Source organism: Bombus bifarius, unplaced genomic scaffold, assembly GCF_011952205.1.
Source record: "Bombus bifarius isolate JDL3187 unplaced genomic scaffold, Bbif_JDL3187 scf7180000007992, whole genome shotgun sequence".
Lineage (NCBI taxonomy): Eukaryota > Metazoa > Arthropoda > Insecta > Hymenoptera > Apidae > Bombus > Bombus bifarius.
In genome coordinates this window covers 3185256-3211930 of record NW_022884373.1, presented here as the reverse complement: position 1 = coordinate 3211930, position 26675 = coordinate 3185256, and the positions used below count along the sequence as shown (strand labels likewise).

Here is a 26675-nt window from a genome sequence, read left to right as displayed (position 1 = left end):
CTGTTAAACCGATCTAACTCATGGCCGGCCAATGCACTCGCTGCAACCGCGGCGACGGCGTTCGCATGTTGCCCGATACAGTTCGTCTCAAAATTAATTCTTTTCCTCTTTCCTTTTTCCTTTCGTTTTTCCGCGACAGCTATATTTCCTAAACGGCTGTTACGAAGTATGACTAAATATGCAAATTGCTGGTACTTCGCATCTGAACGATGTACAAAAATGAAAGAAAGAGATGCATATATGCGTAGCCTGTGTCGGTAAAGTAGTAACTGAACGCATGTATAGTTCATTGAATATTTAACGATCTCATTTAAACAATTTTATGGTCGACTAGAGTGCATAGAGTCTATTTTCGAAATGCCTTTGAGGTCAACAGCAGTGCATAAATACGTATACGTATGTTATATTAGTCGTAGAAACGAAAGGATTAATATGGGATATTTGTTAATATCTTCTTACGATAAAATTTGTGACGTATCTGTCATTTTCTATGTAGAATCGTTGAATATTATTTTTTTTTAGATTTTCGATAGTGTCGGTGTTTGGTGTTATAATTTTATTTCTCCAAGTCGGAAACGTTTGCGACATATGTTGCTAGCTGGAAACGTTAATTCATCAACGTTTATTAACATCTTCGTTAATCTTTCTATCCTCGAATACTAGACGTTAGAATATATCGAAGATAATGTTTGAGATAAGTTCCGAGACGGAAATTCTTACCTAGAATTCTAAATCGCGACATAGGAATACAGAGATTAGTCTGTGAAATAAATTGACGATTGAATTCATGATACTTTTCATGTGAAACTTCCAACGAGAATACGTGGAATCTTAAACGATTTAATAAATTCTCAAAGAGGCAAAACCCGAAGATACGAAGCACAAAGCGAAACCACGTGGATTCGACGTCGAATATTCCATCAGACCATTCGAACGATCTTCGCTATTCTCTGGATGTTCGCCAGTCGGAGGCAAGCATCGCGAATTAATAATCGACGGTGAAAACGTTAATGATAACCACGCGTCGCGTCTCCTACCTTCGTCTAGGACCTAGACTCTAACCTGAGCCCTTTGAACACACAGCCAGGTACTCTCGACTTGGTCTTCACGAAGCACACCCGCTGACTTCGACACGAGAATTCCGCGCGAAGTATTTATTCATCAGGCTCTGGTACGCCTAACAGGCGGGACAGGAATTTCATAATGCCGGTGTCACACGGTCGTATCGATTGGAGGGCCGACCCGTGCTTCCCGGACTCTCGGCCCGCGGCAAAAATGTTGCATCGAGCTGCTCCGTCGAGAAAGGATGTCAAAGAATGATGAGGTTGATAGCATGGGAACGACGAGAATTTCTGACGTGGCTGCTGGCTGTTCCAGATAGAACAGAGAGAGAGAGAGAGAAAGAGAGGGATTATCGTGCTCCTCGTATTTTCCTCGTGTCCGATGAAGGTAGATCGCTGCTTTTGTTCGAATCTGTGGATTCTTATTTGGAGGATCTTTTGCTTAATTGTATGTTTTACGTTAGGATCACTTTAAGTTTGTATAAATATCGAGAGACGAGAGGTCTTGTTGGTTATAAATTTTGATTCGTGCGATTAATGTGCACGCACGCTAAATATTTTCGAAATCGAAGAACGTTTCTGTCTAAATGTTTATGGATATCGGTGTGTGTCGATGATAGTGAGGAAATATTCAAGACAATCTAATAATAAGACGGTTTTGTATCTTGATGAAACGTTGCATACGTGTAGATAGTTGGTTAACTATCGGATTGTTTCATAAGTTATGGTAGTCTTGAAGTAACTTTCGAAGAATCTTCAGAAAACTTGGCGTTCGATGCAGCTGACTACATCGTTCTTGTCAGAATCATGGATATGAGTTTGCAAGACCTTCTAACGCCAATTTGAGTACTACCATACGGTTCTCCAATTATCCTCAAACGACTTTGCATATCCTTATATGACTTTTAGACCATCTTTATGCCATCGATCATAAAACTTTGATTGATCCTGAAGCTACCTTAAACATTCTTCAGCTTATTTGGAATTACGTACAAGCGACTAAAAACTATCGATTCCTTTCTTGTCTGAAGTTTCGTGATACGGCCACGATATTAGACCGAACGATCACTTTCAATATACGGTGGCGAACAGTTTAGAGGTAATCGAGCGGGTATTCGCGCGCGTACACGAGTTGTTGGAGCGTGACGCTCTCGAGAAGAGGAACAGGTAAAAATAAAGGCTGGGAAAAGCGTGGAAAAACAGCGAACGGGGGTGAATTCTGGCGAACGGGCCGCGTATAAGGGCGGCCGGCCTCTTTTAATAATTCAAACGAACCGATTACACGTTCCTTCTCATGGCAACAGCGCGTGGACCTAGTTAGAGGAGGATTACGGGACGCCGCGCCGGAGCGTTCGGTTTTCAAGCCGGCTGCTGCGCCTTTAAGCCGCTTACACTTTCGCCTCTGATGCACATCCACGTCCGAGTTTGCTTCTCTCTCTCTCTCTCTCTCTCTCTTTCTCTTTCTCTTTCTCTCCTCCCCCCTCTCTCTCTCTGTATGTCACTATTTTTACGCGATCGCTAATTTTCCATTCGTTGTAATTTACGCAACTTTCCATTACAGAAAAGGATTTTTCTTCGGGCAAACAATCCCATTATTTTCAAATACTTGGTATGAAAGAATTTAAGTATCTTTTTTTTTTAAATGCTTAATTTAGGTAAGCTTGGCACGGACAATTATTCTGTAGTGAAAAGATGGTAGAATAAAAAGAATCCTTGGTTTAGTTTTACGTAAGAGTAAATTAATTTTCAGTTTAATTAAATTCCTCTTGAAGCCTTTAGAATTTCTGAAAGTATGCCTGGATCACAAGGTCAACGTCTTTTTTATCTTTTTGTTACGGAACGTGAACAAATTAAATGTTTTATTTTCTTTCTCGAGTAAATGAATAAGAATTCACTCAGTTACACAGTTTCCACGTCTTCTTTTTCTCGACGGCATTTTTTTTATATTGGACTAATGTCGTTGAATCGTAGGATCGTTACCATATAGGCAATGTACGATAGCTTTTATCTCACTTCCTCAAGGAAAGTTTAATGGTTTTTACTCGATTTTTACGGACGAAAGAACCACTGTCGTGTCGGATAATCGAGTGCCTGGAATCGAGTGCTTGTCGCGAGTTTACGCGATACGACTCGATGCTTGTACATAATTAATTTCGGCCGTTGTTACCGTGTGATTTAGTGGCCTCCGGTGACTGTGGCTGGCCGAGCTGTAAAACTAATTGCAATTAATCGTAATTACTGTGCGCTGTTATTGGCGAGTTTTTGATCGCACTTCTTTGTCTTCGTTTCGATGAGATTTCCGAGAAAAAGGATTGGTTTAGAATCAGGCTGATACGATATTCATTAGATTGTTACGATCATTACTTTGATTGATTTTTTATATCATTTTAAAATACTTGCAAATTAATGTCTAAAACGTTGTAAAGTTAAATATTTTAGAAGTTCACATTGCTCTAAGCAATTGTTTTTCGATGCAATTTCAAAAAGGAAATATAACTTCTACTGAAGCGTGTCTGACCATTGATTGTCTGATTTCCCTTAGCTGCTTTGCTTCGAAGCTGACCGAAACGATTATTTTCTCGATAAATCGTATTACGACGTACATCGTTACGATATTTGACATACCGAAAATGATGCACTAAATTACCTAATATTTTATTTTAAACTTTTCGTTACTCTATGCATCGTTACTTTGGCTGGTATATTTAGAAATTTATTTATCATCCACGTTAATTATTTAAATTATTTAAAAGGAGTTAAGGAAAAATCAGGAAGTCCATCGTGGAAACTATTGATCGGTGCAAAAGCGGTTTGGTCAACGTTCGTCTGAGAAAATCCGATGGCCACATCTCTGGAAATTGAATATCTTACGGCTGGATCGATAACCGGTTGACGCGTCCGAAACTCGCAGTACCTTCGACGGACAGTGTCTTCGTCTGGGAATAAAAAAATTTAATCAAGCATTTCGACCGTTTTGCGAGAGCGGAAAATTCCGACGAAATGAATTTATGGTCTATCGGAGAATCGAGTAAGGCGATGATTACGAGTTCGGCCTGCTATTCAATGAAAAATTTTTGCTCGCTTCGAGTTCGTCTTCGTTCGACAATTTAAGTAAAGTTTCACCAAATTGCAAAATAAGATGTAACTAGAAGATAATTCCTGTTGGACGTTCACAAGGGAACATACTTTGTGGAAGTTAGTTAATGAGAGTAGGAAAGATTTCGTGTCTCGCGACTTTATCAGGAGAATAAAAATTGCATTCTCACAACTTCGATGTGACGGTTAATATTTTTAAAGAAGGCTTAATATAAGATGAACTTTAGCTTTAGAAAATATCCTTTCAGCGAGATGACAAATGTCCCAGGACGTAATCTAATTTGTAAATTACACGTAAATTACAATACTCCGTTTCAACGTCCGCTGTAAATATCTCAAATTCCAAAAAATGCAAAACTCTACTTAAAACGAAACAAGAAATTACATTCACAATGATTATATTTAAATTGCAAGTCTCCATCTCGTACTCTCCAACGCAACAGTTTTAACTGTCAAAGATTAAAAAAAAAAAAAAAAAAACAGCGAACTTTATTTCAAACAAAACGAAAGGAGCATCATATTACAACCATAATAATTATACGTAAATCACAGTACTGCCATTACTAAAACGCAAGAACGTTGAACCAGGTTCCGGAACTGGTGGCGAAACTAGCTTTCGTTGGCGCGTCGTCGTCGCTTAAACGCAGAAGCCCTTCTCCTAAATGGCCGTGCATAACGCGTTTCGCGTCCAGAATGCATCCATCCAAGCCCGGAAACCGTCCACTCCGCGGCCCGCGAGACATAATACCGTTTGATGACGTCATTAAGCCGGAGCCAGCTTATTGTTTCTCGTAAAACGTACGTGCAAACGCGGTTGTGCGCGTCTCCAGACGTCTTTGCCTGGCCCGTTTCGTCGCCCGATGGCGAACAACGTCGCTGTCCTGAGAACCCCGACGTCGGCGGCGTCTCCATTTTCCTCGGCGGAACAATAAACCGGGCATAAACTTATAATTAAATGGCTGTAATGGCGCGTGTTTGCCACACGTGACGCGCCTCCAACTTATTATTGTCGGACGCTCGAAATAAATCTTCGCGTCTCCGACCGTTCAATACATCTTCGTAGTTCCTTTCCGTGGAACTTGAGGGCAGTATCTTCTGGCCGATGGCGTATCTTTATGTTTTAACGTTGATTTGGATTTCATAGTTATTTTAATTTTATTGCCTCTCGCGTATTCCAACGTTTTTTATGAATCAATTAATTCCGAAACGGGAAAACACTCGAAGAGATAAAAACGTGAATACAAAGCGAGAACAGCGGCACTAAGATACGAGATAAGAAACTCGCAAATGCAAAATTTCTACTTACAAATTCAAGCAAATTCATCCTAACCCTGCTACGGTTCTCGAATTTGTATATCGCAATCTCGCTCTGGTTCTTACGAATAAGAATACTTCCAACGTAAAATCGCGAAGAGAAATCGCGCGCGTCGATGGCAATTCTTTCGTATTTTCCTGAAACGTGGCACACTTTTCGAAAAGCGTTGAAAAACGCTGCGTTGCGTCGAAAATGCCTAAAAGGACGCAGCAGGATTTAATCTCAAAACTTGCTCGTCGATATATAAAACGCTTGCAACCTTAAACCCTTGCGGGGAAAGAATTCAAACTGCGCCGATAATCGAATCAGTCGACCGATATCTTTTCGCCGTACGAGATCTCTGCAAGAGTGGAAAAAAAAAAGAGAAAAGGATCAGCCCTTTTCCACCTGGCTCGGTGCAAGCCATTCTCGGGCCGAATGGAAATAATTGCCCGCTTTGGTATTCCGGCTGTATGTTTATCGCGCGATTCGTTTGGCTAATGGGCCATGATGGCCGCGATAATCGGCATCTTATCGGTTTCTTCCGGACACTTTCGCGGCGAGCGACTCTCTGCACGAGGTCGGCGTGCCGTGGGGACGCGCCATGGGGATTCCCCCGTTCAATTTCGCCGTCTGTTTGCCGGCTGGATTCCGCTCCATTCGTCGCTGGCCGGTCTACGTGACGCGAAAAACGAATGCCACCCCGCGGTTTTCCCGTGGCCCGTGGGTAATTCGAAAACCTCCGGACAAGACGAATCGAGGCCGCGTGAAATTGCTCCGCGTTGGTCAGACTACCATAGCTTTACTGTCGGAGTTTCGAGAGATAACGTAAGATGGGTTGGCTGCTTGATTCCGCGAGGGTGGGTTTAACGGTACCGTGTAATTGGTGGCACAGTTGCATCTATTTATTTACGTGGCAGATAAATATTGCTAATTAGTTCGCGTAACTGACTTCAATGTTATTTATAATGTACTCCGTCATGGTGAATCCATAAATAGGCTATGGATTTTTATGCATTTATGGGAAATTCGAAGACGTGCAGATATGCACATAGCACATAATACGCAAAAGTATACGAAATAGCAGAGCGTCCTTTATGAGATTTAGAAGATCTTTTTCTCGAATTGTATTTATAGAAGTATGAACTTTCGCAGAAACTTGTACCCTAGACGTAAGTATCAGGGCATTTATTTGTTACATTTATTAGAAAACGCTAGAAAATTCTGTTTTATTTGGTATTTTATATTATAAGGCACATACAATGCGAATGAAATACGAGGGGGACATCATTAGAGGAACAGTAGTAGAAAATTATAATATATTCTATTAGCCATAAGATAGAATAAGGACGTACACTCGTTACATTTATTGGAAAATGCTAACAAATTCTGTGTTATTCAGTATTTCACATTACAAGGTATATACGACCCGAATGAAATAGGAGCGAGACTCAGAGGGACAATGGTAGGAGATTAGGGTATATACCATCAGCCATAAGTAGTATAAAGACGTACACTCGTTACATTTATTGGAGAGCCGTAACAAATTTCACTTCGTGCTGTGCGATAAAAGTGAAAAATTACTACGGACGTATTAATTGATTATTAATGGACTATAATCTTCTTATAAAATATATATTATTCATGTGTAAGAGAATTAAATTTTTTTCATCTATATTCGCTGCTTCTATGGATGGTTTAAAGTATGGGAAATTTTAAGGATCGAAAGAAAATTACTATAATAAGTAAATTAATAAAGTCTGGATATTAAGATCTCTAATTAAGATTAAGTGTTCGCTATAATTCGACCATCAAACGTATAACGTGGCTCGAGATTACAGATTGTTATATTAGGATCGTATTAAAATTATATTTCCTATAATAGTTTCGCAGAAATGAAATTTACGTAAATCCTGTACGAGTTGTGAAAATTTAAGAATGTTATTTTTTATAAATCAAAATCAGAGAAATCGTTGTACACGGTATATTAAATGTTTAATTGGATTTTTGTTGCAGGAGGGCACACCTCAGAAATTGCCTCGAAAAGTTGAAGGTGTTGGTTCCGTTAGGTCCTGAAACCTCAAGACACACCACGTTGGGTCTCTTGACCAAGGCCAAGCGTTTTATCAAGGTAACACTGCGAATTTATTATCGTAATTCGTACCGTCAAAAACGAAGGTTCATTTTATTTACACATTTTACGATTTACTACTTTTAAATCAATAGTTTCAAACATTTTACCATTTATGCTGTTAAATCGATCATTGCACACATTTTACAACCTGTACATTCTCCCAAATCGCGGCAGATCAGATCGATTTCTTAAAAGAACACATTCTCGCGTCGTTTCCGCCCCAAAAGCTCAATTGCTTCAACTTCCAAATCACAAAATGTCTCGATAATCGTTGATCACGCTAGTTGAACACTAAAGTCATTCGAATCTCTCCGCATCGCACGACGCTTTTCCGCTCGACCGCGAAATCCTCGTCAATGAAACGCATTGTTCTTCCCGACGATCTTCCGCCTCTACCTAATCTCCGCGAAGCAAGTTCGTGCAAACAAATACACCAAAATTGCCCATAAAACTGTGCGGGAGGCGGGGTACGGGTGGTTTGAATATTTCATGCGGTGTTCCGCGAAGAAGCCGCGGTTCGCGAGAATCAACGAGCAAGAAGCACTTACGGAAAACATCAAGCTGCTTCTCCGCTGTATCTATGCATCTTCGCCTACACACTAGTCGAAAAGAAAGAGAAAAAAGCCAAGTAAAAAGAAAGGAGGGAAGACAAGAAAGTGGGTATGGGGGGGATGGGAAGGGAGGAGAGATTTCTGGGTGGAAAGGGGGTCGGGTAATTAGCAAGAAAGATGGCGGAAAAGATGGCCGAGTGTGAAAAGAATCGCGGTCGAGCACGGTCGATAAAGAAGAGAGATAGACTGAAAGAAGTCCAGGGGCGGACAAATAAAGTATTACACCGGTCGTCTAGTCTCTACGAAATACGAACGAGATGCGCCCCTTTTGCCTTACCCTCAGGTGTTCGGTCTTTTTCCATCGTTAGAAACCAGCCTGTTCTTCGTTTCCTCTCTTTCGTCTCTTCGACTCCTCGTTTCTACGATTTTACTCTTTGTCTTTGGTTTCTTCGCTTTTTGCAGTTTTTGCCCCTTCAATTTTTGTTCGTTTCTTCGACTATTTTCTGCTCTTAGATTCTCCTTCCTTCCTTTCACTTTAGTTTTCACGTTTGATTTCTTTGCTCTTTCCAGTTTCACTCTTCAATCCCTTCCCTTTCCTTCGTTCTCTGCCCTCGACACTCTTCGTTTTTTCGTCTACTCTTATCTTGCTCCACGATCCATCTTTTTCCTCCCTCTTTCCTCCTTTTCTTTGATTTTATTCTTCGTTCTTGGAGTTTGACTTCTTCTTTGTTTGATATCAATTTAGTCGATAGCTGACTTGGTTTTGTCTCTTTCCTTCGTTGCTGGCTCGACGATAAATCGCGGCGTTAACGAGCGACTGGCCTTAGATCGCTAATTAGTAAATCTCACCGTTTGAACGCTATATATATATATGTAGGTACCTATAGGTTTGTTGCAGCTTTCGATAGGTCGGATTTTAATGTGTACGCGATCCGGGTTTCGTGATATGTCAGGTTTATACCAACTAGCAGGGAAGGCTCTTTTGGTTGGTGAACGTGTATAGGTCTGCCGTGAGACGTAATCGATAGCATGGGAAGCTACAATCGTTGATCGTGGGACTGGAGACAGTGGGGTTTTAATAATTGATATATTTTATTGAAGCAAGATATCTCCTGTACTTTGCGTAAGAAAGTTGATAGGAACTGCTTGGTGCAATTCAAGAGTCTATACGATACATCAGGGACACGCGTTCCACTGATATTAATTTTAAAATATACAAGGTGTCTCATATCACCGACACAAATTATAGCTATAAATCAACCGAAGATAAGGTAAAACCAAGGATGAACTAAAGAAATATATCGAATGAACATATTTTACTATATTTTGAACGATTTTCTAAATTCCCTAGGTTTCAAGAACTTGTTCAATGCTACCGTATTCTTTCGCTCATTTTCGACACATTGCCTGAAAGAATATTTTAAATCCGAAGAAAATGTGCAAAAATTCCAGTTGATTCGTATAATTCCTATATTTACAAATTTCATATTGAACATTGTTAAAACATTACGCACATTTCCCGTTTATTGAAACGAGATCAAGATCGAAATAATTAAAATAAATATTTGAGGATCGTACTGCAGGTTAATTCTGTGATATTACTCAACCAGTTAATTAAGCCAGGTCAACGTTAACGCAAATATTCCACTCGAAACAAAGGTTCCACGTGGGTGGAATATTTGCGCAAAAGCACAAAGAAAAAATGGACAAGTCGTACGCATTACCGTGGATCGTTCTAGATGAAGGAGATCCGGGGACGTGGATCGACGCGAACAGAGAAGCGAGTGCAATAGCAATGGAGGACAGAGTGAAATCTTGGCGCGGATATCTAATGCACGGCCGCGTAATGTACAGGTACCTGCAGCGGCTTGGATTGATGTATACCGAGAATCTCCCACGCGGACTCTGTATGCATGGGCGAACGGTGGATACGCGCCGTTGCACGCTGTTCTCTGTGTAAACCGTGGCCTGCAGAGAGAAACGGAGCGACAGCGGTTGCGCGGGCAGACGGGAGACCAGGGAACATAGACAAACACGCGTGCATAGTCATAGGCGATGCACGCACGCACGCCACGCTGCACGCCATTGTGCTGGCCAGCCTGTAATTTACTAACTACGCATCCATTGTCCGTCGCCACTCTCTCCTCGCCGCGACACCTTAGCCAACCTTCCTCGTAAACCTCAAGGGGAATGTCTTGGTTTCTCTTTTGGCTCCTCTCGACCCGCGAAAGTTCTCGTTGCGTCTGTTCGCATTAGTTTTCTGTTGGATTTTCTGGTTGCTTCGATCGATGCGTTATTAGCGTTTACGTTGCAATTCCATTTATCGAAACTATGGTTTGGTTAAATGTACCGAGTGAATTTGCACTTATTTGGATGTGAAGTTGCATTGCGCGAAGGCAGAGAACACCACGTGCATGAACACGGCAGTTCGGTTAGTGTCCGACTGATTGAACTCGTATCGACTGAATCTACTGATCCGAATGCGAAGTTCTATTATGCGAAGGAGAAATAATAGCAAGGAGAATTGGTGAATTGTAGTTGTATGACGAACCGTTTCTTATCGGCAGGTTTAAGTAAACCGAGAGTTGAGAGATTCGAGATCGAGTTAAATATGTTTCTGGGAAAAATTTGTATTGTGAAGTAGAATGAACGAAAGCAAGACTTTAGACGAGACTGTCTTCAGACTGAATATGTCTGGTCGTGCCTTCAGATCTGTATGGGAATACAGCGAATAGATAAAGATCCAGGTTCTATGATATTCAAAACGGTACGAACTCTGCACTTTTCATTAAATAATTGGAAAAATCCTGCAGCGAACAGCGTACCACCTGTTTCCATTCTATCCTTCTCCCGCGAATATTTTTCCCCCTCCGTCTTTGTCTCTAACCGACCCCCTCTCGCCGTCTTCCTGTTCTTCTTTATTATTTTCTTCGCTAAGAAAGATTAAACCTCGCCCTATCGCATCCACCGTATCCTCACCTTTCACCCTCTTTCATCTTCCAACTATTTATCTTTCTCCTCTTATCTTCCTTCCCGTGTCACTTCCGCTCTCTTTTATTTAGGGCAATATTCCATCGCGAAAAAAGATCTTCTCCATTCTCGCGTCTCGATTCAATGTTTCTTTATTCTTTATTTCCTGTGAAATTCTTTCATTCTCTGTGAAGAGAATTTATTTTCTGTTTGTTTCCCGTACTTTCCAATTCTTAATTTTTTTCTTTTTTTTTTTTGTTTAAATAATTAGTGTTGTATTATTTCTCTCTCTCTCTCTCTCTGCGTGTGTTTGCATGTTTCTACGTTTGTACGTTGTATATTTCTGTGTTTTACGTTTGTAGAGTACTGAGCGAAATGGAATAATAAGATGATAAATATTCCTTGTGACGCGTAACCAGCACGATACAGCTGCAATGAGTACGATGCACCGGTGCAACGCACCGAAGCTCGCGGAAGAAGAAAAGTGGGACTGCGATTGCGTTAAGGAACACGACAATGGTTGGCTTCCGTTTCACGAATAATATCGCGAGCCTCTGTAATAGAGGTGACAACGACTCAGCCGTTCTTGAAACGCTGTTTCAACTCTACGAACGATAGGAAGTCATATACTTTGAAACAATTATAATTCGAAAGATAATTAGTCGAATAATCGTTAGATGATGTGACCTCAAATATCGAATAGTTAACAATTTCCTATGTCACGGTGATTTATTAAAAAATTTATCTTCCTTGGTTGCGTCACTCTCTTAGTAAATTAACAATACATGGTTATAGGCTAAACGAATAGATTTTGTTTAACATATTTTTCACGTTCATAAGATCGGAAGTGAATCTTTAAAAAAAAAAGCATTCCCCTCCAAGAGATGTTTTTTCATTTTTATTTCACTATCACGGCCTAATATTGGTTCTTATATTATGTTAGAATGCTTGTAAATTAGTATCTGAAATATTGCAAAATTACATATTTTAAACGTTCATACTTCTCTGAACAATTGTCGCTTGAAACAGCTTCGAATAAAGGGAATATCAAGACGCGTCTGATCATTGACTGTCCGATTCTCCTTATCTTCTTTGTTTCGCGTAGGCGGCTCGAACGCTTAGTTTCCAAATACACAAATTGTCTCAGACAATTTGTAGATTGCTGCGACGTTTGGTACGCAAAAAACAACGTTATAAATTATCTGATATTTTATTTCTAATTTTTCATTACTCTTTGCATCGCAAAGGTTACTTCGAAACGTTTGGAACCTCTTTTATGGTATTCTTCGGTAGCTTCGGATTACCATCTAAGACAGTGTGAAACGAAAAATAAAGTAAGTTATCGATCAATATAAAAGATATTCGACGCGCATGGAATTTTTATTTTATTATTACGATATTAATATAGAATCTTTCTTTCAACCTATCCTCGGTTTACCATATGTATAAAATTCGGCTAGAAATCGCATCAAAATTATTGGAAAACCAGAGGGCAATCCGTCAGGGTATCGCGATGGCTCGGTGACATAATAAACAGTGAAATTTAACGTGGCAGCTGCATGCTGTGATTCGTATTCCGCGTGGCACGTCGCGAGCGTACGTCGTATCAGGCTTTATTGGCCAGTGGGACATATACGTAGGTTCCACCTTGCGTCAAGGCAGGATGCAACACTACGTGGAATATAAACTGGCGTTATTCGATCGAAGAATACGCACGCACTATCGCATAATGCCTGTGTGTCAGCATTTTATCTACATTATTCAACCACCATACGGATACGCGTTTCACCGTATTAGTGTCTTGAGATAATTGCAGGAAACGCTTTCGCACCAACCAGAATCATCATGATACTTCCATGGGAGTCATTGGCCTGCTATTGTCGTTTTTATCTAACTTTCTTCGCTAATTCTGTTAATGTTTAAATACCTGATGTTTAAAATCGATTCGCCTCCTAAACAAGATTAAATAATTACATTAGGTCAAAGATATTATCTCACCTCTGAAATTACACATCTTTCTTTTATTACAAATATCTGTCTTTTAAGTTGTTTGATGCTTTAAGTTGTTGTTAAGATGTTTCTGTTAATACACACGGTGCGTTGCTGTTGAAACACAGGAAAACAAAACCGCAATATTTGTGATAGCAGCCTTACCTTGATATCTAGCGTTGGATATCTGATGGTTGGACATAGGCTACATATTTTTCCAGATAATCTCGTTTTCCTTTTATTTCCTAATATTGAGTGATTGATCCAATTGAAATATTGAACATCGAAGTTTTTACTTTACTTTACTTTAAAAATAAATTACCTTCTTTTACTGTGTCTTTTTTCTAAAGTAAAGATAATAACATGGTCGAAACGATTAATTGGCTGAAAGCGTTATTTTTATTCCTTATTTCAGATAATCTATAATTTCGATAAAATTTGTCCAATTCAGCGTAGTTTCCCACCATATTACGCAGAACAACATGCATTTCCATAACACGAAGACCCGTGTCACGTGCCTAAACGTTCCACATACCCGACACTAACGCAAAGTTTCTGATATTTGAGTCACTCGATCGTCACCTCGACTTGCTAATTGAAAGATAAACTCTCTGAATCGTTCGAGGGCCTATCGCGGTTCCCATATCGAAAGCATGTTTCTCTCGGCCATGGCATTGTTTAAAACTGATTGTGCTATCGCACGTGTGCGTCATGTGCATTCTCTGTCCCTGCCTACACTGCAGGCTGACCAATGTGGACACGCACATGCATATTGCAGCGAACTGCACAACCCAGAAACGAACGACCGTGGATGCATCAAGTAATGAATATTCCGTTTCTACGCGTTACGCGCGCCCCGGCTTCGTTCAGCCGCAGCCCATTAATTCGAAAAATCTCCATCGATTTGCAGCGAATATATTAGCGTTGTTGATGGACGCTGGAGTTCTTTTTTGTGCAGGGGAACTGTCAGATTATGCAATTGTGTAGAAAATTCTTCTGAATTCAAAAGTCGAAGGATTCATATCGGTAGATCGCGGGCTTTCGTGCATTTACAGGAATTTCGAAGGTATAAAATTGTACAGATTGTTCATGATACGGGGAAAGATACAGAGTATGCAAATATCACGGCGCTTTTTATAATACTCGAAGGGTAAAGAATAATCTTCTATCCAAGCTGTACTTTTTTCATCGTATTCTCGAAAATCTAAATTTGCATAAAACTCTGTATGTAATATAGAGATAGATATAACGTATCATAGCGCTTTCTGTAATACTTGACGGATAGAATAATTTTCTACCGCAATTCTATTTTTTTAATCGTATTCTCAAAAATCTAAATTTGCATAGAAATTTGCATAGTAGTCTATATATTTATAAGTTTTGTATAGGTTATATAATACAAGTTATATGATGCAGAGGTGACTGATTTGTTCATCAACTCCTAGCACAAGCCACCGTACTTAGAAACGTGAAATTTTCGCAGTATACTCCTTTTGATATGTAGGCGTAGGATAAAAAAGAAATTGTTGGGAATAAAAAAACCTGGAAGAGTAAAAAAGATACATATGCCACGAGTTGCTAAAGTGGAGAATGTGAAATTCGGTATACGAATTTCTCATTAAAAATAAGCGAACAGGTGTTTGCGCGTTTTTCGAAATTTAACTCCTGAAGGGTGTTTAAACAGAGAGTAATAAACATAAATTAAAATACTGTGCGGATGAAATCGCGAACGCGCAGCTAGTTATAAAACACTCTTTTACTGGTTTTAAATTAAATAAGGCAGCACCGCGAGTCATTGAACGCCGATTTCTGTGAAAATCGTGAAAATACGGATTGAAAACTCGCAGAAATTCAGGCGTAAAATTTAATTGGATTTAGCAGATGTTTCATCCGAAAGAATATATCCGATCGAAGGAAAATCTGCAGTTTTATACTTACGCACTGCGAAGGGTTATTCGATCTTATCGAACGAGATACTCAAGAACCTTCGCCTCTTTCCAAACATAAAATTCCTTTTACAAAACGTCGCCACGTTCGTCCAGGTAATGAAAAATCGAACTCCCGGAGCATCCATCGATCTGTTCGCAGGAAGCCAAAAAACGAGCCACCTAATCAGACGAAACACACGTTCCTCGAGCGAACTCACACTTCGACAAGATCCAATTTGTCGTTGGAAAATTAAGGAACGTCCTGATGTCTCCCTCGTCTCCTCTCTTCTCCCACCGATTCCCTTCGACCATTCGAATTATCTAACCTTTGACACAGGCCCGGGACTCGACAAACGCGAGGCCAGCAGAAGGAAAAAGAGAGCAGAAGCAGAGATGCTTTTTTCCTGACAATTAAACACAATTGTCGCTAAGCGGCAGCGTCCGTTCCCGGACATTAAATATCCCCCGAACGAAGAAGGAGGCAGAGAGAAAACGAGAAAGAGAGAAAATATATAGCAACGGCTCGGGGATACGGTTGAGCCGTAGGAAGAATTTATGTTCGCTCGTCGCAGGAAAGTCCAACGAGTCGGTGCGAGCTGATTTCACCGAAGCAAATTACTTCTTTAAATCGAGCAGACGCACGCCTCGACGCGATCCATTTCACTTTCCTTCGTGGCGGAAGCGGCCGAAAAGGAAAAATCCACGTGTCCCTTTCTTTTCCAGGCCCGTTTTACGGATTCTCGCTCGACACGACGTCGATTCGATTTGCCGTCGCGCAACATTTGCTGCCTCTGCTATCTCTGCATTACTTTAATCTCCCAGTCCTGATTTTCTAAAAGCATTCGCGGAGATTTTGGGAAGTTCCTTCCCCCGGAATCTGTTTTGTTTGGGTCCGCGAGCTTCCCGCGAGTCGCGAGACATTTTGAAGTATTCGGATAATTTTTCGAAACTTCTCGAGGCTTTTTTCGACACTTCTCGAGGCTTTTTTCGGATTAAGAAATAGGCGATTAATTTCTTCTATTTTGGAATTAGTCTTGGAACGATGTGGTATTTCATCTCTTCGGGATTTGTTCGTTGAATCGTATTCTGTGGCTTGTGGCAGATTTCAGCGTGTTTGTATGATAGTTGGAAGTTCTTGAACGGTTCTTTCGGATCGAAAAGCGAGTCAACTGCTCCCATGTTGAAGGAGATACAATTCTAAAGGGAAAAAGAAATTCCTTGATCTTCGAGGTTAGTGGATCAACTTTGTAGTATTCAAAGTATATAAAATCGGTTGTTTGTTTTAATCAATTTAGCATGCAGGCTGTACATATTGTAACGTCAGAAACATCGCATCAACAGTAACTTGGTAAGAGAATTTTTAGATCTTCCTTTGTCTATCTATATGTAATTCCATAATGAAACCAAATTCTGCGAAAAATGAACGAGCATCTAAACACTTTCGCACGATAATCTACATATTAAAAAGAGTTCAAAATTGGCTCGAAATATCCTTACCGAAAGACATTCTGTGGCCTGAGAAAAGCCAGCTATAAAAGGATCGAAAGGGTGAGGTCACCAGGATTGCAGATAAGAGACATCGTTCGATACGCGCGTGTGTGTACTGTCCTGTGCTTCTTCCTTCGGCTTGATATGAGTTTACAACGTAGATAAGGTTGGTTTCGAAGCGGTCGAGCCCTGGCTACTGTCGTAAAATGCGCGGAAGCCGGCTTAAAAGCGAGGCTTCCACCGTTTCGTGCCGGGAAACTCTAATCGCGCCGCTTTCTATCCACCGTCTCGCGCGTTCTTCCACGCTCATTCACTCGACGATAAATTATCCGCGTAATCAAAATGGTAACTGACGCTTTCGACTGATTTTTATAGATCGTTTTGTAAATATTTAAATCGTTCGATCGAACAATTGCAACGATCAAACGTTTGACGAATTGCTTGATTGAACGATTTAAATATTTAATGAATAATTCGATCAAACACTTTACACCCTAAACTCCTGCTAAAGCTCAAACTCATCCTCTACTATACGTCGTATCATATACTGTCAAATTAAATTTAAATATTGTAAGTTAAATTTAAATTTAAGCATCGTGTAAAAACTGTAGATGTAGAAAAATACATAAGATTTACGGTTAAGGATAGGAATACGGTTAAGAAACTTTCTTAACCGGTGTAATTAACTCTCGGTTAATTTTCGAGACATAATCGGTCACCCAACGAATCTTTATCAGACTGGAGCTCTCGAAACTTTACAAGTTACCCTAATCCCCAAGAAACCAGCAGCAAAATGAAAGAGAACGGAGCAACGGACGCGCACCAATTTCCAAACTATCCCCTGCGAGCGTACGCATTAACTCTACAATTTCAACGTCGCAACACAGTATCCAACGGTATCTTTTGTTCCGCCCCCTTATCCAGCATTTTTTCTCATCAGCGACGCGACCGACCGGACGTTTCCTTTGTCCCGTTGGTCCTCGGTAAGTCGCAGACAATTTTGTCCCGCTTTCTAATCGCCACCCTCGCCATTATTCCCTGCCATTCCACGGCTCGCGCCAATTGCTTATCTTTGTATCTTCTGCACCCTGTCGACTCGCGTCTTAGCTTTTTCCTGGGGCTCTCTTGTTCCCAGGCGTTCCTCTCTTCTCTTTCGAACAGAGAAGAAGTGATTACAGGGTAGCCGAGCAACGTGTAGTGTTCTGGAAGGGTGTCATAAATCGCAGACGACTCCTTCAATTCCTTTCTCTCCCTTTTTCTCCCACTTTTTCCCTCTCTCTCTCTCTTTCTCTCTCTCTCTCTCTCTCTCTCTCTCTCTCTCTCTCTCTCAGTTCGTCTCTTCGATCGCGCACGCTCTATGCAGCGCCGTTTTCCTCTTGCCTCGCGCTTATTTACATGCTACCTTCTTCTTTCGCTTCTCTTTCGATTTCTTCCGGCCTTTGTTTCTTTTGTTTCGCTGGGTTGTTGCGGATTTTCTTAGGAAAAAGGGAAGGGCGAGTTTCGACGAACAGTAGGTGGACGAGCGAAATGGAAATCTACGTGGAGGTTTAATTTCGTGGGGATGTTGATATTGAAAGTATCGAATTCTTAAAAATGGCCAGACTCATTTTTACCTGTTAGCGAGGATATACCGGCGACAAACTTTAACGAACGGTATTGCCCTCTTGTAGTCGAACCTCGGAGAGGTCATTTTCAGGTTCCACATTTCATACGTACCGTCCTAGTAAATAGCAGATAATGCACTCTCCTCTCTCGTCGGTTCTCAATTCTTCATCGATTTCTCTCGAATCTCAAAAGAATCGTACCGCTATAATACGTATGTACGTTCGTTCCATTTTCTCCACTTGTGTGCAGCGTAGGCATTTTTTAACGCTCGCAAATATATGTCGTTTTAAAGGTTACGCTTCAGCGATCATTTTGACGAAGATCTGGCAAAAATCACTTTGAAAAATAAAACTGAACGTGTCGGGAAATAAAGAACGTATTAAGTGCACGGTGGCTACAAATATTCGCCCCACCCTTGCATCTATCGTAGTGTCTATATACCGATTAATTAAATCCAAGTAGGTATGAACCCTTTCACTGCTCTAACCATCATAATACATTCTGTGAGATGCGTATCCGTCATGCTAAAGTCGTAAATTTACGGATCCCACGTAGCATAGATCCACACGGTATAATCAATCAGTTGGAAAATTCATCCATTTTCGAGCACCTTGTCGGCAGAATAAATATTCAACAGCGAAAGAATTAACGTCGTATTGCTACCAAAGTTTGATACCACGAAAATGAAATGTACAGAACGTCGGTAAAAATCTTCGTTGAAAAAGGAGGCTATGTCCATGTGCTTCTCGTAGCCACTCTAATTTATATGCAAAAAATAATCGACTCTAACGACTACGAGTATATAATCGCTAACAAGCAAATACTACAAGATGGGTAAATAAATATTTTTCCCGGATAGTCCTCGATTCGCACGAATGAAGGGTGCTCGGAGCTACTTTGCTCTAGCAACCCTTGCTCGATTGCTCACCGTGGACAGCGTTCACTGTGGTCACTCGGTGGTTGCTAGTGGTCACTTTACCCAAAATCGTTTCCGACGACTACTCGACTATCGTGAACGTTTCTGGTGGTTCCCTTTCGATTCCAACTACTTTCGTGGACAGTGTCCATTCCGGATCAGTGGTGGGAGATAATCTATCACCTTACCGGCTTCCCTTCGGCAGTACCTTGCCGAGGTACACTCTACCGTGATTAAATTGCGACTTAGAAGAATTTCTACGTGCTGGCAAGCAATCCTATCAAGACAGAGAGTATTCCGAGGTGAATTCTACGAACTAGAAATCCCTAGACTTCCGAGGAAGGAATTTCAGAAGCGAAGGAGAATGGAGACGCGTGGCGAAGTAAGACACGTTTTATTTAAGTCGAGAAACCAATATCCGTAATTCCATATGTAATTGTAAGCCGCTGCGATCGTAACAGCTGCTCGTTTATCCTCTGTCAAGTCCCGATTGGCTGTTCGGGTCCAGCCAGTAGCTCAACAATCATCGCAACCGAATTTAGTCCGCGAGATGTACCGTAACAGAAAGAAAGTCTCCGCTAAAGCGAATCGGTGTACTGTGTTCTTAATCGTCAAAAATTCTTAGATAAATAAAATTCTTAGATAAAAAAAAATAATTAGACGCATAGAACCTGCAGACTCGATACACCGCGACACTGCGTTTGTAGTATCGTGAGTTTGACGTCGATGGAGGAAAACATCACAAGGGAACGATCATACGTACGTGGCTGACGACGTGTGAAAAGGAAATTTCAACACTGCGATCGGTGCAAAGACGAAGGGGAACTAACTTTAGAAATAAAAAAGAAGGGCACGAGGAAAATGGTCGTTGCGAGAGAAATCGAAAAATGTATCGAACAAGAGACTCTATCGCTCTAGCGATAGTAAAATAGTTCAAGAAATTCGCAGTGTTTCTATCACGAATTCTCCTCGAATTTTCTGTATAAGCTAGATGCACAGGTGGAAAGTGGAAATTTTGAAATACAAAGTAACAACGTAAAGACGTTAAAAGAGAGATTTTAGCAATGATAAAGAAAGGGGAAGAAGGAAGAAGAGAAAAACGAGAGAAATTCCGGGAGTTCCGACGTAGAATCGATTTAAGCCCCGTAAAAGTCCCCACCTTGAAACGGTTAATCGGATTGCCAGCGCAAATATACGTACGTATTCGACGTTCACACGTCGCGTCGTCGTCGTCCGCGTTAATTGTATTTCGAACGAATTGAACGCGTTCGACTCGATTACCGGACAAAAAGAAAAAAAGAAGAAGATGGGGTGAGATGGAGGGAAAAAAAAAAAAAAGAAAACAGCGACGCACATCGATGCTTCTTGCTGCGTCGCTGATGCAACGGGAAGCCGTCCAATCGCGTTCACCGATCGTTGCGCCTTTTACACCGGAAGCGGATGGTCTCTTCCTCGCGAGTGACCACAGTTTTCTATCTGCGAGCGTTGCGTAAACACTGGGAGGTGAATCTTGACGGATAAATGGGTGGATGTGAGAATTGGATATCATTTGTTGAATAACGAAGTTGTGACTTTTAGAAAATGCACCGATTCGCGGAAGCATTCGAACGCTTGTCGTAAAACATTTTCATCTTCGTATTATCGTACGTCGATGACTTACTGCACAAATATCGTACGTCTACTTTCCATGAAATTTTCAAATAGTTTTCGATTGTCTCTTTATGGCGTATAATGATCACATCTGTATGCTATTTCGCAATAAATTCGTCAAGAAGAATATTTCCGTATCGGCGCATTTATGCAGATATTTTCTGGAACCACGAACAAGCTTTGTTATTTTGTATTCCTAAAAAGGACGCATAATTTGCATCGTGAATTTTATAATATCGCCGATAAAGATAAATAAAAGTAGTTATTTAATTATCAAGTATCATTGAATTTTTGAAACTGTTTTTCTCGAAAACGCTAAAAGCCGACATACGATATTTGTGCAGTACGGCGTCGCTGTGTTATATAAAATATTCTGAACTGTGATTAGCACTATAACGTAGCACAACACCGTCGTGATTACATTGGTCAAATTTGAGAGTTTGGTCAAGAGAGTTGTACAATGTTTGTTAAGGGAATTCGTAATTATTTTCACGTTTACATTCACACAATTTGCAATTGTTTTCGCCTGTACATTCACACAATTTGCTGTTCTTCTCGCGTCTACACTTACACAATTCGTAATTATTTTCACAGTGACATTCACGCGATTTGCAATTGTTTTCACATTCGCCTTCACACAATTCGCAATTATTTTCACATTTACCTGTGCGCGCATTGTCGCGATCAAACATTCTACATTTTCATTTCGCAGGCGCATTCACAAGCGCATTCTCGAAATTCACAACCGCGTTCCACTCTGATGTCTATCGACATTTATTAAACTTTTCAATTATATCTATGCGAAACATATTACGAATATAAATGCTAAACGAAACGAGCGATATTAGCAAACAGTTTCAAATGTCATAAATTAATATTTTTTCGTTTCTAGTTGTTATGAATTAATAAAGACGATACAGTGAAAAAAAAAGAAAAAAGAAAAGAAAGGAAAGATCGCAGAGAGGGGATAACAATCGTAAGATGACACGAATAGATGAAACTCGATGAATATTCGATCGATCTGATCTTGAACGTATAAAAAGAGCAGGGAAAAAGGGCACAAATCAATAACCAACTGTTAATTTCGGATCGCGTGATACGTCGCCTTAATTACTCGGAGCAGTCTCTTCTCGAACACAAGATATATATCTCGTGTCTTCTTTAATTGAATCTAGCCCGACTAGTTCTTCCGCGATGACGCTTTTACGCTGGTTGTTGTTATCGTTCTGCTCGATCTTATGTAATAGTTCTTTAGCAGTATCGACAATCCGTCTGGTATCCTTTTTCCGTGTAATAGAAAAGATAGTAATACGTTCTCGTTCGTACAAGACAGTTCTCAAGCAAAATTGCGTATGATGTTTTCGATGAAATGGAAGTTTGCTGTATCTTCCAATGGAAACAGAAAAGTCGAATTCCCAGATGTCGAGGTAATTCAAAGAGCTAGATTAATGGTTCAGCAACATTCGTTTTTATTTCCAGACAGTATGGAGAAAATGACACTCGATCCGAAAGTAACAGTTTACTATTGCAGCTAGTAGCATTAGTTGGTAACAACAGTTATCGTTTGTGTCGTATCATTAGTAGCGACAATTATCGGTGTTATATCTATCTTTTCGAAATGCTAGCTTCCACGGGATTATAGATTGTTGCATTTAAAAACTCTCTAACAAAGAATGTACTTTCCTACATAGAACATAGAATTACAAATTTAAACAGCCGACTAGTTTATCTCGGTTAGGCTCTAATGTTAATCTTAACGTTAAAAGTATAATTGTAATAATGCGTTTAAAGGAGGATAGGCTTCTAGGAACAAAGAAAAATTACACGTTTGAAAAGTTGGTAATCTCTGTGACGAATTAACGGATTAATAATCCCACAACGTGATTATATTTTCTTCGGCAACGAGTTTGAAATTCCTCGCGTTTGATCAAAGGGAAACTGTAGTATTATTTCGCGTCATTCGTTTAATTTTCCGAGAGATCCGATAGTATCGAAGTCGCTTAAAAGGAGCATCGCCGAGGCAGGAAACATTTTTCATTTAAGTCAAAGAGAATCGCGTTGGGTCAGCCAGGAAGTTGCTTCTTTTCCTTCAACAGTAGCGACGAACCCCTATTGCGATGGGAATCCAACGACTGTTGTTCGTTCGAAAGCGATTGCTTCGGATGTTCTTCAACGAACCGACGGTCTACCTAATTATAAAGTTAAATTAAGTATTGATACACCGGTGTTCTTCCCTTGTCTCGTCCAACTCGAAAAACCTTTGTCTCGTGGGCTTTTGTACAAACCTCTCCGGATCTTGTCATTTTATTCTTTGTCATCGTTCGAACCGCTTAATCTTTTTAGTACTTTGACCGATCATATTCGTTGCCGAGTATTTACCTGGCATTATGGTTAACCGTGGCTACTCAACGAAATTTTCGGTTTAAGCTTAATTATATTTTCTGCGATCGTTATCGCGTAGTTCGGTATCGTAGCTTTAGTATCGCGGTCAACGGTGATAAATTTATCTAAACGCTATCGAAATTGTTGGAACGTGACCATGGAACGTCCATGTGTTTCTGCGCGTTCGAGAAGTGCTGAGTGGTAGTTGACCGGATCTTGATCGTAATTGGACCGCGAGTGTAAATCGTGTTTTAATATAGCCCAGACAACGAACCTTGAAGCTCGTTGCAGTCGATTGCTGGGAATTATTCCCTCTACCTTTATCGCGTGAAAAGCGTGCTCTCGTATCCTAAGAGCTGTGTCCTTCGTACTATTAAATATTTAATAACAAGAATATTTCTTTGAAAGGATCAACAATTCTGAAAATTTCTATTACTACGGCGTATTTCACTTGATTATTCGATATATTTCTTTGGAAATAAGAGGATTTCATAATTTTTATTTCGATAAAAATTTTTCAATCCCGTTGCGTTCTTTTGCATCATATCAGATCGGATTATGAATTAAATGATAAATGATAAATGATAAATGATAGGCTTTAGATAACGAACGATAGTGTCTTTTAATACTCAAGGAATTCTCTAAGTTTGGGAAGAAAATACGCACGATTGTCTATCTGCAATGTAGCGCTAAAATATTTCTTAACTGAAGCTAACTCGTGCCTGTTAAAATCAAAGTAGAACTGGGATATACAAATTCAAGAACAAGCATTCGTTTCAGATTTCTCAGATGTCACAAACACCAGAAATACATTTCCCACTCGTGCGACAAATTCTCTGATTAAAGAATCGAAGCCGAGCTCTTGTTTCCCGATTTAATTAACAGAATGTCGTTCATTTGGACGTTCCCTTCGTTATTAATAGAACGTGAAATTCTTTGAACGATTCCTTGACCAGGCAAAATAATATCCCATGCCCGGTTCATTAACACGAAACGAACATTCCCAATGAGAAGTTTAAATTATCTAAATCTCATGTCAGAGCCCTCGAATTAGCTGCGGCTTTATTGTAATCCTCGCGAGCTTAGCGAACTGTGTTTCAATCCCCCTCTCCAGCCCATTAATTCCGCGATTTTTCAGCAGTTTCGTATCCGCTCACCAGAATTAATCTTCGAAATGAAGATGGAACAAAAGCAGAAGCCAATTGCCGCGAGTTCCGCCATGAACAGAAACGCGGTTAACGTTGAAATCCTTTTGCGCGCAGTTTCCCGTAAACGCATTAAAAAAATACTCCGATCCCGGACTAACGTCCAACGGGATTATCTGTAGCGGAATTTTTTACAGGAGCATGATAAATCAGGGGACGAACGTTCGAAAGATTAAAACGTCTATGATATTCTCCCTCTTTTTTTCTCCTCGTTGCTTTTTTTCTCTCTTCGAAAAACCATGTGGCAAATTGATTTTGTTGGAAGCTGTTCGTTCTATTAGGGTCTTATGGTTTAGTTGACTTATGGAAGTTTTATCGAAATACATTAGAGTTTCAGGGGATGATATTACGTCGTTCGGGCTATTTTGTTTCTGCTTGCTTTAGAATTACGTTAAGGAGGAACAGAGTATTGGGATAGAAACGCGGTGAAACATAATTTAGTGCAAAATACATTTTCTAATGAGAATACTGACATTGCTGGAACAAGTATAGAATAATCATAGAATTAAATAGAGTAAAAAATAATAATGGATTTCGAAATTAATTCTAGATTCAATTTCGTATAATACCTCCTGCGTTTTACAGTCATTTTCGACCTAATCGTGTTTTTTCGCCTTTTATAAGTTCTCTTAAATTTGAAGAAAAAAGAAAGAAGAAAAAGGAAAAGATATAAAAGAATATTCACCGATATGCGTGAAATTTCTCCTCTCAATTCTACGTTAAATACTTTAAATATCTAAAGTCTCTTGCCCAACTAAAACCAAAAATCCAAATTAAGGCACAAATCTCGAGGATCGCCAGATTAATTCCACGCATCCAAAAATCTAGACACTAATTTTTAAATACAGCAATTTCTGACAATTCAACTGCCTGAACATCTTAATATCGACCGAATATCATAATCAACGAATATATCTATATTAGGGATACACGCCTCGATGATATAACCTAAAGGGATTGAATCGAGGTTGCATGATGCATAATGGGGATGAACGTTGGGTTACAGAGCCTGGAGGAGCGTGAACGCAAGCACGCCGTGCACAAGGAACAGCTGTCTCGCGAGCAGAGGTTCCTCAGGCGACGGCTGGAGCAGCTGACAAACCAGACAGGCCTGCACGTGTTGCACGGCCTCCACGGCCTCCATGGGCTAAGCTCGAGCGCTCCAACCGGTTCCTCTTGCGGTCCTGGAGCTGCCGCGGCCGCGGCTCTTCTCTCCAAACGGCGCAGCGTTTCCGAGTGTTCTCTCGGCACAGCTTCGTCGACCAGCTCCACGGCCAGCTCCAGGAACTCCGACAGATCTGCAGGCAGTCCCTCTGTCTCGGAGTCCGGTAAGTGCTGCTTTACCTCTATCGCATGCTATCGCTTACTCTTTCAAATGATCAATCGATGTTCCACGCTAGGAGGATCCGGTCATTTTCACTTGGCTGTTGACTAAAATTGTTATTGTCGTTATTAGACTGTGGATTTTTATGCAAATTCCTATGTTTGAAAATAGAATTCACAAAGGTGGAAACTCGGTGGAAGATTGTTTTTCGAAATATTATAGGAAGCGCTATACTTTGGATATTTTACAGCGGAGGAGGAAATTTGTATAAAATTTAATTTTCACGAAATGGATTTATATTTAACCTTCCATTTACAACCTTATCTTTATCGACGTCGCCTGCATACTGGATCGTTCCAGTTCGTGTGGTTCTTCTCACGTTTTCGCGTTTTTGAAAATCCCTCGAAATTCCTCGATACACTTTCGAGTTTCTTCACAAGTTTCACATAAATATGATCCAGTAGTTTTCGTCGCTACATGTTACCCTAGTTTTTCTAGCCAAAGCGAAATTTAAACAGAGATGGAAGTGGAACGAATGAAAAATTACTTAAAATTACCGATCGGAAACGACCCAGTGTGCAGAAGGAATATTTGTATAGCACGGAACAGATGACTGTTACCAACATGGTGAACAATTTTTAGTACGAAAGTTACTAAACTTCATGATGTGTCAATTTTAAACTTCCTTTTATCAATCACTGCAGTGCCTTGAATAATTATAGACTGAATCCTATTTTTAAATTTTTCATGATATTAAAACAAAAATCAGCAAACTCGTTTACATAATTTCATATTATAATATACGACAGAACTGAAGATGCAACAAACAAAAATCTTCTTCTTTCGTAGTCTGGAAAAGATTAAATTTCCTCTTAAAATTGTGTTTCTCACTGTGAGAAAATATAAAGCCAACGTTAATTTTGTTACGTTTTCATTAAATATTTAATGAATTCTCCTTTATCTCTGATTGCTTCTATTAATCTATTAGCTACGTTATCCGCTAAACTCATTTGAAGTTTCGTTTTGAATATCCGCCCACGTGGATTTTATTCTTTTCCTAAGTTCCAAGATCATTTTCATAC

At 40.1% G+C, this 26675-nt stretch overlaps 1 protein-coding gene across 11 annotated transcripts in view; it reads left to right on the top strand.

Annotated features, from left to right (window-relative positions):
• LOC117205689 (max dimerization protein 1-like) overlaps positions 1–26675 on the top strand; it is a 229167-nt gene that overhangs the window by 110701 nt on the left and 91791 nt on the right. For all 11 annotated transcript variants that reach the window (XM_033444361.1, XM_033444363.1, XM_033444362.1 and 8 more), the window contains exons 5-6: positions 7468–7582; positions 25276–25597. In XM_033444361.1, the coding sequence (XP_033300252.1) occupies positions 7468–7582; positions 25276–25597 (437 nt within the window). The remainder of the gene's footprint in view (positions 1–7467; positions 7583–25275; positions 25598–26675) is intronic.